Here is an 18,360-nt window from a genome sequence, read left to right as displayed (position 1 = left end):
AAATGTAACAGAAAATAATGATCTGGAACATTAAAACAAGAAAAAACAAAGGGTTCCATCCGTTATAGTTCATTTCATTATTTTTGTTGTTGTTTTGAGTCATTATGTATTGTTGTTATATATGTATTTGTATTTCGTTTAAGTATACATAACACCAAAAACACACTAAAATGACTTCGCAAACATACAAAGTGACTACAAAAACTTATAAAAAGAAACTAAAATACACACAATGACAACAAAAACACACAAAGCAACAGAAAAATACAAAAAAAAAAAACAAACGCGCGCAAACAAAGAAAAATACATAAAATTACTTCAGAAACACACAAAACGACTACAAAAACGTACAAAATAAAAGTAAAATATATACGTAGACAAAACACACAAAAACGACTATAAGGACTTACAAAGTGATCAGAAAATGTACAAAAATAATTTTAAGGACAACAGAAAAATACAAAAAAAAAAAAACTTCACAAACAAAACGACAGAAAGAACTTGTAAAAGAAAAGAAAAATTTACAGAAATAACTTAAAATACACACAAAAATGACTACAAGGACTTACAAAATTATACATATGACACCAAAAACACAGAAAAATACTTTAAAATGACTTGAAACACACAAAACCACTAACAAATAAAAGTAAGGAATACACAGTGACAACAAAAGTTGAATAAATTACACAAAATCACTCCAAAAAGCCACAAAACGACAAGAAAAACAACTAAAACTTTGTTGTTCCCTGTATTAAAGTTCAGATTAATCTAAATGTTGAGTTTAATGTCTATATCTGGTGATGATTAGCTAAGCACACACAGATCCTGGCTAACTAAAGCCGGACTTACTCACAGTTCATGCTGGTTCCAGTGGTTCCAGAACCGGAAACCTGGAAATAAAGAGTTTTCAGAACAAACGCAGCATCCGGTCCGTTTACCCACCACGGACACAAACGGGAATAAACCGGTTACACGGACACTTCTGACTGCTTTTATTAACTATTTAAAGATATCAGATTAAAACTATTACAGCAGAAGTGAAGAATATTAAATGTGAGGAAACTTTCCGCACTTTTAAAGCAACAGCTGATCGATTTCAGTGATTGTTTGTCACAGACTCACCGGAACTTTCCCCCACGAGGAAAACGAGGCTTTGTTTTTACGGCTGTGACGTCAAAGGTCGCGTGAATAAAACTTTAAATCTCTAAAACATGAATAATAAAACTAATAATAAGGTCTATGGTTTGATTCCCAGTTGCCGTGAACCCACGCAGCGTGTTTCCGACCCTCCCGTCTGTGACGTCAGCGCGCATCGCGTGACACGGTACGGTGTGGCGCAAAGCTGGTCTGCAAACGGCGGCCCGCGGGCCACGTGCGGCCCGGTGTTTAACTAACAGGGTCCATCAAGAAAAACAAACTTTATAAGCAAAGATGGAAATTCACAAAGTAAAAAATAAAAAAATTACAAATTAGCTTTTATTTTGAAAAGTAAGAATTGTTCAGATGAAATAAGTTAAAGTTAGATTTTAAAATATTTTAATGTTTTAATTTGATAAGACCAAGTAAAAAAAGACAAGATAAGATAGGATTAGCTAGTTGAAGATAAGATACAAAATAAGCTAAGATATCTTAATTTCGGGGTTAACTTAGCCATAAAGCTTAGATATAAAATAGATTTTATTAAATCAAGTTTAAGTAAGATAAGACAAGATAAGATAAGAAAAGCTAGGATAAGTTAAAATAAGATTGAAAAGTAAGAATTGTTCAAACAAAATGTGTTTACATTAGATAAGACCAAGTAAGACAGTCTAAGATAAGATACAAGGTTAGCCCTTAAGATTAGATACAAACTAAGTTAAGATAAAATGTATTAAATAAAGTATAAATAAGCCAAGACACGGCAAAAAAAGACAAGATAATACAGATATTAAAATAAGTTTCAATGAGCTAAGACCAAGTTAAATAAGATAAGTTAGGATTAGTTAAAATAAGAGATAAGCTAAGATAAAATAATTAGATAAAGTAAGATAAGTTAAAGTAAGCTAAGAAACGATCATTTAGTGTTTTATTGATCTTATATTAAGTGAAACCGTCACACTGCATTCAATCAACAATAAAAAAACAAAGAGTAAACAAAGAAGAATAAAGATAATAAAAGCACACGTTTATAATCATCAAATATTCATATTAAAGTGCCTTGACATCTGTATAAGTTTCTTACAGATGTTGAATGAGCAAAATATCAGATTCTCTCAAAGATGTGAACAAGAAAGTTTATTACATTTGATTTGAAACATGAAAACCTGTTTTTAAAACACAAAATTTACACAAACTTGAATCTTTACGTGAATCAGTGAGTGAAGGATACATCAAAGTTTATTTATCCACAACAGACCTTCATTGTGGTAATGATATCATTCGGGGGGGGGGGGGGGGGGGGGGGGTTACAGTGTATAAATGAGTGAATAAAGAGCGTTTTTCCCTCCAGGTGACATCAGTCCATCAGTTTCTGTGCGACTCGTCCTGATATTTAAAGAAATAAATGTGAGTTGTAGAAAGAAGTGATGAATAAAAACTGTGACACCAACCAGGACGTCTCACACCATCGTTCCCTTTGGATCCAGATCAGCAGGAACCGCCTTTAACAGGAGAGGAAAGATATCATCATCATCATCATCATCATCATCATCATCATCATCATCATCATCATCATCATCCATTCAGAGTAACACAAAAACATGATGAAGAGTAAGTCAATCAAAATACATAAACAATCAATAACTCACACAAAAATTTTAAATTCAAAAAATCAATGGACGAGGATGGACTATATACAGATGTAATAAAAATAAAGTTCTTATGAAAAAAAAAGTTTAAAAAATAACTTAAATTAAAAAAGCAAAAAAATAAAAAGTAAAATAAATAAAACAAATAAAATACATAAATACATGTGAAATAGAATTAAAAAAGTGATTGCAAACATGAATATAGGATTCTAAGGGCATCAAAATGAAGGAGAAACTCTAACTGAAAACAAGTAAAGGACAAACATGTTTGGGTTGAAAAAACAAAACAAGTAAATAAGGGCAAATAAATAAAATTTAAAAAATAAAATTCAACATTTAAAATTAAAAAATGAAAAAAAAGATAAGTAAAAATAAAAAGTAAATAAATAAATACATTTTAAAAAGAAAAAAATATGATTGCAGTTATAAATAAGATTCTAATTGCATCGAAACAAAGAATAAACACAAATTGAAAACAAATTACATGTTTGAGGTGAAAAAAAGAAAAAAGTAAATGACGGAAAATAGATAATAAGCCAAAGTAAAAAAAATTAAAAAAAAATAGTCAGAAAAAAGCCAGGACTAACTTTTATTTTTATTTTATTGATTTATCTTTACATTGTGGGACTAACTTTTATTATTTTATTTTATCTATTATTCATTTTTACGTTTTGAGACAAACCTTTATTATTATTTTTATTTTTACGTTGTGGGACTAACCTTTATTATTATATCTTTTTATTTATTTAATTTTTACATTTTGGGACAAACCTTTATTATTATTTTTATTTATGTTTTACGTTGTGGGACAAACCTTTATTATTATTTTTATTTATGTTTTACGTTGTGGGACAAACCTTTATTATTATTTTTATTTATGTTTTACATTGTGGGACTAACCTTTATTATTATTTTTATTTATGTTTTACGTTGTGGGACTAACCTTGAGAGGAAGCGCCTGGTCTGTGATGTCAGAGCTGAGGGCGGAGACGTCCCCGTTCTCCATCACCTCTGACCTGTGGGTGTGATGAAGCTCTGTGAGGCTCTGGTCCTCGTCTTCATCGATGTGCAGCGTGTCCACAGCAGAAAGCTGCATCTCCAGACTCTCTGAGTCACATGACTGGTTCAGTTCAGAGCTGCTGTCGCTCTGTAGAGCTTTTTCTCCTCCATCTTTATCCTCATCACCATCACCATCCTCCTTCTCCTTCTCCTTCAGGCCTTCATCTTCCTTCTCTTCCTCCAACTTGGCTCCTCCTGATGGAGGATCTTCTGGAGGAGCAGAGCTCTGGTCCTCCTCCTCCTCATCCCTGGACTCAGAGAGCAGGTTCTCCAGAGGTACGGACTGGGAGGAGCCAGATCTGGTGGTGTTGTCCCTGGACAAGCTGCTGCTGCTGCTGTTTCTAGCTTTAAAACTGGAGCGCTGACCCACTCTGGGACTGTAGCTACGATGGAAGTCAGAAAAACTGGACTTCCAGGCCTTTGGAGACAAGAGCGTCCGTCGCTTCAGTGATCCATACCTGGAAAATCAGAAAAGAACATGTGACCTTCATCATGAACGAGACGAGAACTCAGAGGAAAAGAGAGGGAGATGAGACACGACAAGACATGAAGTCAAGAAAAGATGCAAGAAAAGACAAATTAAGATGAAAAAAAGACAAGAAAATAAAAGATAGACTCAATAAAAAAAGACCAGACAAGACAAGACATGAGAAAAACATTAACACGAGCCATGACAAGACAAGGCAAAATAAGACCAGATAAAAAGGACAGGACTAGCCAAGACAAAAGAAATCCAATTCAGGCACGACCAGACCAGACAAGTCAACCTAAGTAGACTAGAAACAAAAAAGTTAAGACAAGTAAAGAAAAGATAAGAACCAACAAAAGTAGACCAGACGAGTCATAATAAGACCAGATGAATAGGACAGGACTAGCAATACAAAAAAATCAATATAAGACAAATCAAATCCAGGCAATACAAGATAAGTTAAACTAAGTCTAAATAAGTCGAAACAAAACATGACAAGAAAAGAAAAGAAAACCAAACAAGACAAGAGAGGCAACACAAGACAAATCAAATATAAAAAAAGACCAGACAATATAACATAAGTCAATGTCTAAATAAGTCGAAACAAAACAAAAAAAACATTTTAAAGGGGGAGGGAAACAAGATGAAGTAATAAAAATACAGAAATACAGGAGATACATAACGGAAATCCATGAAGTTTTGAACATGAGATGTGAAGATGATTAGAACCAGTGCTTCTTTCATCCATTTCTTTCTAATAACACATTTCTGTCTGTTTTTTCTTAGTTTTTATGAGCTGAACTTTCCCTTATGGAGCCTGAACTCACCGATGCATCCCCCTCACAGCGAACACTTTGTCTGGGTGCTGAGCCTGAAGCTCCTTGATCACGTTCTGCAGATCCAGGTTGAGCTGAGAGAAGAAAGATGGTCACAGAGTTATCCAATGACGATGTGTTTCATCACACTGAGCGTCCTTACCGTGCTCATCTCCTTGTAGAAGATGTCCCGTAGGTTGGACATGGCAGAGAAAACGCCCACGTAGCAGCCAACGCGACTGCAGGGGAAGAAGAAGTGGTTTTAAAATCCAGTGAATGTTTGTGGAGCAGAACTTTAACTCTTACTTATCAAAGAGAACAGGAAGTTCCTCCTTTAGCTCATTGTTGATCCCTTCATAAACACTTTTAGCAGCGTTTCTCTCCTCCTCCGCCTGTGGAGCACAAACACATCATCATCTCGTCTCACCAGGACCTGAAGTTCTCATGAAATATCTCAGTTATTAGGGTTCTCAATTTAACAAGAATGAAGGCATTTCTGGAGAAAATGTAAGTGAGAATATAATATGCTGAAACTGTCACACAATCTGAGGGTTATAGTGACTCTGAGGGGTTGTACAGAGTCAGTATAACTTTCAGAACTCTCAGTTATATGTTAGTATACCCCCTCGGAGTCAGTATAACCCTTCCAGCATACCCACTGTGTTTATAAAGCAAGTGAACCCCTGCCCTGGAAATTATTTTACATTTTTATCTGCATCTTAAATAACTTAATAACAACTTTTAATAATTAAACCAAAGTATTCACTAATTTAAATATCTTTTAAACCAAATAAAACAATCTTAGTAACTCAAATCAATTAAATACAATTTAATAATATTTTGACTTGTTCTTGTTAGTATTCGTTAATATTTGGAATTATTCTGTTACAATTTAGTCATATTTTTGACTTATTTTTGTCACAATTTATTAGTATTTGGAATTATTTTGTTACAATTTATTAATATTTTCAATCTTTTTGTTACAATTTATTAATATTTGGAATTATTTTGTTACAATAGGTTATTGTTAAATGAAGTTTATTTTTGTGATAAACTTTGAGGGAAAAAAGTGGAAAAACTCAATTTGCTCTTTGTCTTTAATGTAGTTTGGCAATCTGGTCGGAGAGTTTGTGTGTATGCGTGTGTTACAGGTGTGTGTGTAGGTGTGTGTGTGTGTACCTTGAGTATTTTAACATCGTCCCTCTTCTTGGCGTTCCTCAGAGCTTCCAAGTGATGGAGAGAACAGTCGTAGTCCACTAGTTTACGGCCTCGCTTTGCAATTTTCTCCTGCGGCGTTAAAGGAAATGCTTCAGTGTGTGTGTGTGTGTGTGTGTGTGTGTGTGTGTGTGTGTGTGTGTGTGTGTGTGTCCACTCACCCTCACATCAGGAAACTGAGCCACGTACGACTCCATGGTACGAACGGCCTGATCCACCAGCTTCACCTCGTAGTCGTTCCACAGAAGATCTTCACCCTCCAAAGGTCAAAGGTCAACCAGAGAAAAACCATCATCATCATCATCATCATCATCATCATCATCATCATCATCATCAATCAGTGCATGATGAAGGTGGAAACATCACAGAAAAGGTTCTCAACAGCTGGGTCAGTGCCTTTAAGTGTGTCTTGGGCCTGTTTTCAGTGGTATTTTCAGAGTAAAAGAGTTCAGTACATATTCTGTGCTTTTATTATGAAGGGGATTTATTCATCTGGTAGTTAACTGGATTACTGTTACACTTCTAACAATACTAAGTGGTAATTTACTAATATACTAATTACTACTTTCTAAGTAGACTAAGTTAATAATCAGAATCTATTAGAGTTTTATTAAATGCAGAGAAAAGTAAGACTGACTGACCTCAAATTGTAATTTGGCATTTCATTGATGCCGTTACTTGTAATTGTTTTAATAAATAACTACCAGAAAATACTCTAAGGCAGAATTGGGCAGTTAGGGGGCCACACGTGGCTTTCAGTCTAATTTAGTGCAGCCCTTCAAAGTAAAAGCACAAAATTACAGAAAATTAGAACCAAAATACCCCAAATCACTCTAGAAACACACAAAAATAACTCTAATAGAGAGTTTTTCAACCTTGGGGTTGTGACCTCTGAAATGTTCTAATAAAAATAAAATAATTACTCATTAATATTATTTACAAATTTTTGAAAAAAAATATTATACAGTGCAGGAAGAGGAAGACAGCTCATATTTTCAAATTAAAACAGCACGATTGTTTTTCTATACTTTCACTTTTTCAATTATAAATATAGTTAAAATAAAATGCAATATAAAAATATTTGAGCTGACGCTTATTGTCAGTTTGTGCACTAATACTGGCTCCTCTGTATTTGTAACGTATTATAACAAACAGGATCAAAAAACTAGTTTGAGAGGAAAATGTGTGATTATACGACAAGAAAAAGTTTGGGAACCTCTGCTCTAATAAATGTTTAGACATTGGAGGAGAATTTATTTATTTATTATTATTTGTTTTAGGAAGAGAGGAAGCAAGTAATTAATAAAGTTGCTTAAAGAGGAAGTTAAATTTAGACCAAAAAAAACCTATTATCCACTAACTAATATCTATCAAAACTCAAAATAATAAAGGATTCTGGTTATGGTCAGTTTAGATACTGTATATATCTCAGTCTGTCACAGATTAAGTTAAACGCAGATAAAAGTAAGGATTGAGTGTTGGCTAAAGGATTTGTTGCACTTAAAGTCTTTAACGTTGAGTTTGTGACGTTAAATCTAGTTTAGATTCATAGCATGTGAATCTAAACTGAGAATGCCAGAGTTTTCCAGTTTTCCCAGACCTCTACGATGGCTCCCAGATCCTCCTCTCCAACCCAGTCACTTTCATAACCGTCAAACAGAGACTGGAAGAGACGCCTGGAGGCTTCCCTCATGTCTGTGAGGAAGAGCAGAGTCATCATCATCAGTGAGAACCTGCAAACTGCACCACAGTGTGTGGAGGACTTGACCTCGCACTGCGTCCACGTAGTTCCTCATGTCCTTGTAGATCCGGCTCCCGTCAGTCTGCGGAAACAGCAGCACAGCGTCAGTACATGTTTGTTACCATGACGATGACAGATGTTTGCTCTGACGTCACCTGCTGGTCATTAAACATCTGGAGACAACGTTCAAAGTGCTCGTCTCTCGTCTCCGAGCTCTTCCCCAGCCTTTGCATCATCTGCAGGGAATAAGAAATACTTTTTAAAAACTTCTAAACCAATCAGAGAACAGTTTGGGCTGTTCCTGTCCCGCCCCCCCCCCGGTCAATGTGTGTGCGCACTGAATGAACGGCGTGATCTAACGCACACAGTGTTCATTAGGTAGTTCAAATGTGTGACCCCATCCTTCTCCGGCATCCTTTGAATCAAGAAAATCTGAAACTTTGATCACGTTGAGAGTTCGTACCCACAGGTGTAACGCTTTGACTAGTGATCATGTTATCTTGTGACATCACCACTGATCATGTCCACTGATTTCTAAAGAACCAGAAAATAAACGCGTGGTTGTCATAATAATTGTGTCCATGCAGTTTTAGACACTGAACAACAGCTTTGAAGCCTCGCTTCTGGAGTCATGTGTCACCAGTTATAACGATCACCAGTTGAATTTTTACATCCAACACATAAACTGATTTTCTTCTTTCTTTGCTCTTCGTGCGTACGTTCTGGAGCCTGAAAAAAGCTGAAACTGGATCACTCTGAGCCCTTAAAACCAGCTGGTGTCACAGGTGGACTGGGGATCATGTTATCTTGTGACTGATTCTAAGGCAAACAGTAAGTGAATGCATAGCTGTGTTTTCATTGTACTGTGAATTGAGTGACGGCGTTAAAGCCTCACTTATATCATAATAAATGGCCGCGTTTACATGGCAGCTTTGATTCCTCTTTAAAGCAGAATAAAAGTTAATTCCTTGTAAACACTTAGGGGCGGATTCACTAAGATCTGAAATAAAAGGAGGTAATTCAGTTGCTTCCCTAAATCCTTTAGTGAAAGTTTCTTCACCTGCTGCGCAGAATTCACTATGATTGCAGCAATGATTAGTGCACGTGCAGAACTGGTGCAGACCACCCCTATTTCAATTAGCGTTTTGCTCACATTTGAGGAAGTTCAATTTAATTTGTTTTTTTTTTGGGTTTTTTTTAAACTACAACTTTAAAACCTAATGATATTTTTCTCCCTCATTTATTGGGGGTGCTCCGTCCGGTCCTGTAGCTTTGCTCTGATCAGTGCACGAAAAATAGTCAGATTAGGAAATAAACCGTACTATTGATCTACCATTGATCTGAGTTAATGCAGCTACACAGTCTGTCAATCAGTCTGTATTATTTGAAGATGATCTACTGACCATCATCCAGTAGGTCTGAGCAGAGCTATGTCACGCACACTCTCATATGTCACCACTGTGCTATTAGTGATCATGCGTAAGTTACGGTCTGATCTGCTGATTCTGGCCTGACATCAACACGACACGAGACTTTGACGGTTAAAACATGGAGAGAAAGGAGATCAGTGGAGCAGACCATCTCTGAGCACAGGGACCCTCTTTTTTCTCTCTCTCTCTCTCACACACACACACACACACACACACACACACACACACACACACACACACACACACACACACACACACACACACACACACACACACACACACACACACACACACACACACAACTGGAGCCTTTTATTCCATCTCCACTGTGTTTTCTGTCAACTGCTTCTCAGTCGTACTATTTTTCCGTACTAAAACAATCACCGCAAACAGTTCCAGATTTCATGAATCGCATTGCGTCCCCTGCATTAATTTATTTGCATTTCCTCCGCCCATATTATTGCGCTAAATGGAATGAGGGCGTATTCTGACGTGCTGAAGTTGCGCAGTCCTGATTCCCTGGGCTTTGTATTCCTTATTAGCGCTTGGAGTGACATTTGCATACGTTTTAATACCCCTAAACCTTTTGTGAATCTGCCCCTCAATTCCTAATGCTAATTTAATTCAGAATAAAATTTAAAACCAAATTATTTGGCTGGTATATACCGATTTTAATCCTGAATTAAATAATTCATGTTTCTTGTAAACACTTAATTCCACTTTAAGTTAATTCCGGTTATTCTGCGCATGCGCAACTTGCCACGATGACGCGCTGGTGATGACACAATCTAAGATGGCGGGCCGGAATACAGCCGAGAGTATTTATTTAATAACAGCCTTAGAAGACATGGATATAATGAAAAGAGTGGATGGACGGAAGCATAAAAATGCAGACATTCACACGGACACACGGACATCGGCAGACGGAACAGGTGAAATAAAGGTGAAAACAGTTCTCATGTGTGGTCTTCTGTGTTATAGCCGACAATAAAAGGTTTGTTGTGTGTTTTTCCATATAGATGTGATACGTCACGTTTTCCCCCTGTCCAATCAGAGCCTTCCCAACCCCCAGGCCTAAAGTGGAATTAAATAAAGCCAAATAAACAGGTTTTCCATGGAAACCTCAATTCGGGAATTACTATTTCCATGTAAACACGAAGCAGAACACTTTAATTCCGAATGATTTAATTTGGAATAACTAATTCTGAATTAAAAAACATTATGTAACCATGGTTACTGTGCCACCATTTATAATGGTCACTACTTCAACTGTTACACTGAACAGATAAAAGTGCTTTTTCCCACTCCACGTCCTTCTCCTCGTACCTTATGGATCATGAACATGTTGAGTGACTGTACCAGGTGTTTACTGTTATTTTAAACTTGATAATACTCTGCACTGAGTGATGCAAATGTTGGTAACAGAGTTAGTTTGTGTTACCCGCTCTTTGCCGCGGCTCAGCTGCCTTTGAACTCTTCTGGTGAACTCATTGGATCCTTTGGGACTGTCTGACATCTTTGTCTCTGTGTTTATCCCTGAGAAGAAAAAAACGGAAACATTAAAACACATTAAGTTTTAGTTACAGCAGAGATGGGTATCTTTTATCACAGCGGGGCCACAAAACTGTGACTGTCTTATCTGAGGGTCACATGATCCACATTCAATATTGACCAATCAGAGCAATAACATAGGAAACAACAAAGAGTTGTTTCTAATTTTGTATGTTTTGTGTATTTACTTTGGGAGCCCCATAAATTAGGCTGCACGTGGCCCCTGGACCATTTATTATGTCTACATTCTGAAATGCCTTCAATTAGTTTCATTATCATTATTTTATAATTCTAAACGCAATTTTTATATTTTCAATTACAATTTTCTTCAATTTAAGTTTTTTTAAATAGAAAAATTGCATTTTATATTTCATAAGAAATATAAAAATTTAAGGAAATTGCATTTGAAAATGTAAAAAAATATTAAAAAAAATAAGAAGGCATTTAAGATTATAAAATAATAATGAAAAACATGTCAAAATGTAAAAATAAAATGCATTTAAGATATATTTTTAAAAAAAGATACTTTAAATACATTTGTTATATTTTTACAATCTGAAATTTTGATTATTATTATTATTATTATTATTATTATTATTATTTTTTAGTTATAGGGTGTCCGTACATTGTAACCTACTGTATGGTTATGGTTATTGAGAATACAATTTTCTTCCAAGCCTTTAAAGTGTGATTGATCATGGTTCCATGATCAGGATCATTGATCCAGATACATGACATTACCTGAAAAAGAGGAGATTTGGAGCTTGGATGATCTTGTTATATTATGCTTCTATTGTCTTTATATTTTATTTTTTTAATCAATATTAAATAGAAGCCTTTTCTCATTATTACATTTTCTAAATTATATCTTCAAATGCCTTTTATTATAGTTTCATTATTATTATTTCATAATTTTAAATGCTTTTTAAATATTTATTTTTAATAATTTCTTTAGTGCAAGTTATTATTATTATTAGTTTTATTATTATTATTATTATTATTATTATTATTATTATTATGTTTTTTATTACATTTTCAAATGCCTTTTATTATAGTTTCATTAACATTTTATAATTCTCAATGCTTGTTTGTGTTTTTTTAATAAATGCTTAAACGTCATTTATTATTATTACATTTTTCTAATTATATTTTCAAATGTCTATTTTCGTTTCAATAATTATTTCATATTTCTTAATGTTCTTTATATATATATACTTTTTTAATACATGTTTAAATGCGCGTTATTATCATTATTACATTTTTAATTATATTTTCCAGTACCTTTTATCATATTTAATTGTATTTCTGTGGGCAGATTTTCTCATTCCTTCCTGATCTCCAGGTGACTACATTACCCAGAGTTCCGCGGGTGGGCGTATCTGGCTGAACTTCAGCCTGTGCGTGAATAATATATCTATGAGCGAGTCTCCGGAGCTCCGGGCGGTTCTCTTTGAGCTGTTAGCCGAGCTGAAGGAGCTCATGATGGGCAGCGTGCTGGTGAAGTCCGCCCTCACCGACCTGCTGCTGCAGTGGGGCGGCTGGGCCGTGGCCGCTGCGCTGAGAACCGAGAAGTTCTACGACCTGATGGGTAAAGAACTACAAATACTACAAATCCTTCCTCATTATCATCTTTAGCTCCGATTTTTCTGCGTAAAGTTTCGCGAACGGCGTCTCTGTGGGTCTTTACGCAATTAACGTAAATGATAGTTTTATCGTTGTTGTTTTTTTTTTGTGTTAAATAGCAACTCTAAGGTGTTATGAAAGCTTTTATTATCTAAACGAGTTTGTTGTGAAACTCCAGATAAGCCCCGCCTTCAGATTAAAATGCAGCCAATCAGAGCACGGGTCAGCAGGAGCGCTCAGAGCATTTCCGGGTGCCTCACTTTATTAATTCCCTCTCAATAAAAGACAACTATCATTTTATTTTATTTTTTCAATAATACAGATTAAAATTCATATGTCGACTTTTTATCTATTTTTACAACTTTAATTACATTTTGTGATGCCTTTAAATCTAAAGGTATTTAAAATATTCCGTTTTATTTTAATATTAGTATTAACTTTGTACTCATTTTGAATTGGCTTTTAAGTTATTTTATTTTATGAATATTATTTTGGCTTGACAACAGTATTTAAGTTATTTATTTAAATGTTTTATTTTTTTATTATTTAATTCTAAGTCCACCTCATGCATTTTCACATTTTTTTAAATCATGAATAATTTTTTTGTATTTCTATAAAACACTTTATGAGTTTTTAATATAATTTGATTATTTATTTTAACTATTTAGTTTCATTTAACAATGCAATACATTTTTCTTTTTTATGGTACAGGTTTTGCAGGTTTAAAAAGTTTATTGTTATACACTGGTACTGTGGTATTTTGTATTTAATCTGCTTTAAAAAAAAAAAGAAAAAAATATTGTGTGTGCGTGTGTGTGTGTGTGTGTGTATAAAGTATATATTAAACAATATTTAGGCTCTGATTGAACTTTTTACCCATTTCTGTTTTGTGAAACTTGACACACACGAAGAACAAAAATGCATGAAACACTTTCAAACTTTAAATAAATGTTGCATAAACTCTACAGATTTCCTGCACAGTCTCAGTTAAAGGAAAAGTTCATGTGATTAATAAAACACACGTTAACGATTAAATTCACCTGTGGCTCACCTGCCGACACCTTTTTTAATCTCCAAAGTAAAAAGTCCTGAGCTCTGGTTCTGAACTCGTCCTTCGTTCCTCGCTCTGAGCTCTGGTTAGTTTTTAACCTTGAACTTTGAAACCAATCGTCTGCAGGATCCTGGTCAAAGATTTATTAGACACGCCTTGTTCTGTCACGTTGCTCCAAGTCCCACATCCTCCTTTCACTCTTTCTTTATCTCTCGCTCTCTCTCTCTCTCTCTCTCTCTCTCTCTCTCCAGGCTCTGGGACGTTCATCCTACTGGCACATTTGAGTCGGATGTGGGGCGGAGCCGATCACACACGTCAGAAGGTTCAGACAGGATTGGTGACAGCATGGGGACTCAGGTCTACATTTATTTGATTTATTATTATTTATTTAATTATTTATTTATGTGCACTAATCCTTTTTTTCCATTTAAAAAATGTGGATTTAATTTTTCTAAATTATATTTACAATTTTTTAAATAAAGATAACAATATTTGTATTTATTTATTTATATATTTATAATATTTAAGGTGCATGTTTTAGGGTTTTATTTTTATTTGTAATTATTTTATATTGTTATTTTTAATTTATTTGATTTATCTATTTATTTACATTTTATTTATTTTCCATTTTTAAAATGTTGACTTAATTTTTCTAAATTATGTTTACAATTTATTTATTTATTTTTTTAATAAAGATGACAATATTTTTCACATTTTTAAAATATGTTTATGTATATTATTTATGGCTCATGTTTTGAGGTTTAATTTTATTTTCTCATATCTTGTTTATTTGTTGTTGGGGTGGTGGGGTTTATTTATGAAGATAAAGTTATTTTATTATTTATTTTATGTAAAACTAAAGCATGGAGTGTTTTTATATATTTATATAATTAAAGTTTTCTATTTTGTTTCTCATCATAGATGTTTTTTTTCCTCCACATTTTAAAAATGAATCTATTTTCATTGATTTAAAACCTTTATGGCCAGGATTGGTGACATTGTGGGGACCTGGGTGAGGAATGCCTGATCCGCTGCTCAGTAACCAACAGTTAATGAGTAACGCTGTGGTTAATGAGCGTAAACGTTAACGACTCTCTCTCTCTTTTTCTGCAGACTGGGAACTTTTCTCTTCATGAGGATCTTGAAGGACGGCCACGATCGCAGGTTCAACAACGTCAGAGACAGCCCCGGAACCTTCTTTGTGTATTGGACCATTCAAGGTACTCAGTGGTCCGAGGGCGTTAAATCCTAACATAAACCTGCACCGGTGTCCAATTACATCCAAACCAGGAAAACAAACTGTACGAGTGATGAAGTAGAACAAACATAAACCTAAAGCGTCTCTTTTTACAATCTTGTAAAATTGACTGAAAATAAAAAATCTAAACATTTTTTCCCTCTTTCCTACATTAGTCTCACATTATGGTTTTTGCATTTACAGGGGTTCCCAACCTTGGGGTCGGTACCCCATTTGCGGTCATGAGACACTGGGCGGGCGTCGCCAGATACTTTCAAGAAACTAAGAACATATTTTGTTACATTTTTAATCACTTTTTCTTGCCATATTTTTGCTCCTTTTAATGTATTTTTGCTACATTTCTCCCATTTCTGACACTTCTACATCACATTTCAACGACTTTTCTGCACATTTTTTCCACTTTCCAGACATTTTGATCACTTATAAACCTTTTCCATCACTTTTCCACCTAATGTCACATATATTGACCCATTATTGTCACATTTAACTGCTTTTCACCATATTTCATGCTTTTTTTGGCCAATTTAACCACATTCACGGATTGTCATGCCTATTATTTGCCAGTTTAAACAAATTGTTCCAATATTGACACTTTAAACACTTTTTGCCACTTTTTCTGTCCATTTTTTGTCACTCTAATTTTCAACTTTTGACCAATTTCACCACCTTTTCCACCATTTTTGGTGACTTTGAACCATTTTATTCGTGATTAAAACCAGGATTTCCATCTTTAAGATGACTATAATAATAATAATAATAATAAACGTTCCTGGATAACAGTGGATATTATTCAGATGAATAAATAAATGTGTTTATCACAGATTCATAGAACAATGGACCATCATTTTACTGACTTTATGGATGGACCCCAAAAATCTCTCCCCTTTATTCCCCCTTATAGATGGTCCTTTTGTGGGGGTCAGGGGCTGAAATGACTGAGAACTACTGGTTTACATAGATTAATTACCCTAGTTTCTTTCTTTTTGCACAGTTTACACCAACTTTTCTTAACCTGCACAGATTCTTTGCTCGTGCAGAATGTGTTGCTGCACAAAATTTCAGGTTTTTCGCACATATTCTTTGTTTTTGCTCATGCAGATTTTCTTATTCCTCCATCATGTTTAATCCTTGCTTGAGCACAAATTATCTTTCCTCGTGTAATAAGATTGTCTTACAAATCTAACCACACACACACAGATTCTGAGCAGCTCACACTATAAATCACCGTTATTTGTCTGCTCTCTGCTGGTCACACCCAGTGTAGCTGAGTGTTTGATTAACTCTGTGTGTGTGTGTGTGTGTGTCAGCGGTGTGGGTGTTTATGACTCTCCTGCCGACGCTCATGCTGAACGGCGAGAGGCGGGACGTTCCCCTGGGAACCAGAGACTACATTGGATGGACGATCTGGGGCCTGGGATTCGCCACGGAGGCCATCGCTGATCAGCAGAAATGGGTTTTCAAGCGTGACCCAGAAAATACTGTAAGTTAACGGATGCCACAATGTATTTAAAGCTGCTGGAGACAATATTTTTTATCAGATAAAGACAAAGTGTGAGTTTCTTTTACTGGAAGTTTTTTGGGGGCAAACACAATAAATCTCAGTAGGAATGAAGTAAAAACACTTCTATGATCCATCGACATTATTTGTGAAATAGTATATAGTCATCTTAAAGATGTAAATCATTGTTTTAATCTGAAATAAAATGGGTTAAAAGTGACCGAAAAAGGTGATGAAATGTGATTTTAAAAAACCACATTAAATGAAAACAGGCAGAAAAAGTGGTAAAAAGGGTTAGAAGTGTCAATATTAGAACAATTAGTTTAAACTGGCAAATAATAGGGTTGACAAATTGTGAATGGTGTGGTTAAATTAGCAAAAATAAGCATGAAATATGATGAAAAGAGGTAAAAAATGACAATAATGGGTCAACATATGTGACATTAGGTGGAAAAGTGGTGGAAAGGTCTTGAAAGTGGGAAAAAATGTGCAGAAAAAACATGGAAATGTGATGTAGAAGTGTCAGAAATAGGAGTAATGTAGCAAAAATACATCAAAAGGAGCAAAAATATGGCAAGAAAATCAGAATCAGAATTGTTTTTTATTGTCTTTGTACAAAGTACAACAAAATTGCAAATGCCCCCACAAAACATTAAAGTACACTTAAAGATTCAAGCCAGAACAGACAGTTATTATTAAAAAGAAAGGTATGGTAAAAGTCTCTCAGAATAAAAGGTTCATTAGTATAAAAGTTAATTAGAATAAAAGTGCATTGGTGTATAAAACATACAGTACACACACAAGTTGAGAAAGAGACAGTATTTGTTATTCTATAGGTGCTATATGATGCTGGTGGAATGCTTTAGGGAAGAAACTGTTGATGAGTCTGGTGGTGTGTGTGATCTGATTGTCCTATATCGCCTCCCTGAGGGCAGAAGGGTGAACATGTGATGACTGGGGTGAGAAGTTTCTGTGACGATGTTTTTTTGCTCTCCTGTGATATCAGTTGTTTGCAATATCTTAGTGATGGAAGCCAATGATGTTTTCTGTTGTTATTGTCTTCTGTAGTGATGATGTGTCTGCAGCTGAGCACGCTGTGTACCATGTTGTGATGTTAACATGTTCTCAATGGCCATAGGTTAAAATATGGTTAGTTTGGTGTAATTGCTGAAAATGGGTAAAAATAAGCAAAAATGGTTTAAAAAATATATTTAGTTTCTTTAAGGCATCTGGGGACCCCTGGCCCCAAGGTTGAGAAGAAAATTAATCACTTCACCAGTGTTTTAGGGAAACTGGTGTCCATTTTAACTGATGACTGACTTCTGAGCACCAGCACCCTGGCTGTTGAGGGGGGCGGGGCTTCACTCTCATTGGTCCTGTTTTTTAAGATGCAAACCTCATTTCCTCTTCTCCAGGGGAGGTTCATCCAGAGCGGGCTGTGGGCCTACAGCAGACATCCTAACTACCTGGGGGAGGTCCTCCAGTGGGCCGGACTCTGGCTCTCCGCCTCCTCAGTGATGACAGGTTCTCAGTATGTGAGCGTAGTGTCTCCTCTGTTTGTCTGGTTCCTGCTACGTTACGTCAGTGGGATCCCCATCCTGGAGAAACAGGCGCTGAAGAAGTGGGGGTCCGACCCCGCATTCCAGGATTATGTCAGGACCACCCCCCTCTTGTGGCCCCTCCCCAAGTTTTAATAGTTCTTTGGTGAAAGCCACAGCTGATTTATTAGTCTAATGAATAAATTGTTTACTTTCAAGATCTTTACTGTTTTATTATTATTACACATCAACAAACACGGTTCCAGAGGGCGGGGACCCCCACTGTAGCTGAAGGTGTAAAACACCTCCACTGAGGATGACTG

General features: G+C 35.4%; 2 protein-coding genes across 2 annotated transcripts; one reads left to right on the top strand and one right to left on the bottom strand.

Annotated features, from left to right (window-relative positions):
- Positions 1-2,258: 2,258 nt before the first annotated feature.
- On the bottom strand, positions 2,259-13,899 carry bin2a (bridging integrator 2a). The gene is made up of 13 exons (XM_028452470.1): positions 13,744-13,899; positions 10,960-11,054; positions 8,244-8,324; positions 8,116-8,170; positions 7,948-8,042; positions 6,509-6,604; positions 6,312-6,419; positions 5,439-5,524; positions 5,296-5,371; positions 5,145-5,227; positions 3,733-4,306; positions 2,607-2,642; positions 2,259-2,526 (listed from the first exon to the last, which is right to left on the bottom strand). Exons 2-13 carry the CDS (start codon positions 11,032-11,034, stop codon positions 2,506-2,508), a joined length of 1,386 nt encoding a protein of 461 aa, XP_028308271.1. The 5' UTR covers positions 11,035-11,054; positions 13,744-13,899; the 3' UTR covers positions 2,259-2,505.
- On the top strand, positions 12,438-18,257 carry LOC114466758 (uncharacterized). Its single transcript, XM_028452471.1, has 5 exons — positions 12,438-12,657; positions 13,995-14,100; positions 14,857-14,963; positions 16,309-16,481; positions 17,915-18,257. Exons 1-5 carry the CDS (start codon positions 12,486-12,488, stop codon positions 18,191-18,193), a joined length of 837 nt encoding a protein of 278 aa, XP_028308272.1. The 5' UTR covers positions 12,438-12,485; the 3' UTR covers positions 18,194-18,257.
- The last annotated feature ends 103 nt before the right edge of the window (positions 18,258-18,360 follow it).

This window comes from Gouania willdenowi, chromosome 7 (genome assembly GCF_900634775.1).
Source record: "Gouania willdenowi chromosome 7, fGouWil2.1, whole genome shotgun sequence".
Classification (NCBI taxonomy): domain Eukaryota; kingdom Metazoa; phylum Chordata; class Actinopteri; order Blenniiformes; family Gobiesocidae; genus Gouania; species Gouania willdenowi.
The sequence above is the reverse complement of the archived record's forward strand: the minus strand, read 5'-3'. Positions and strand labels throughout refer to the sequence as shown.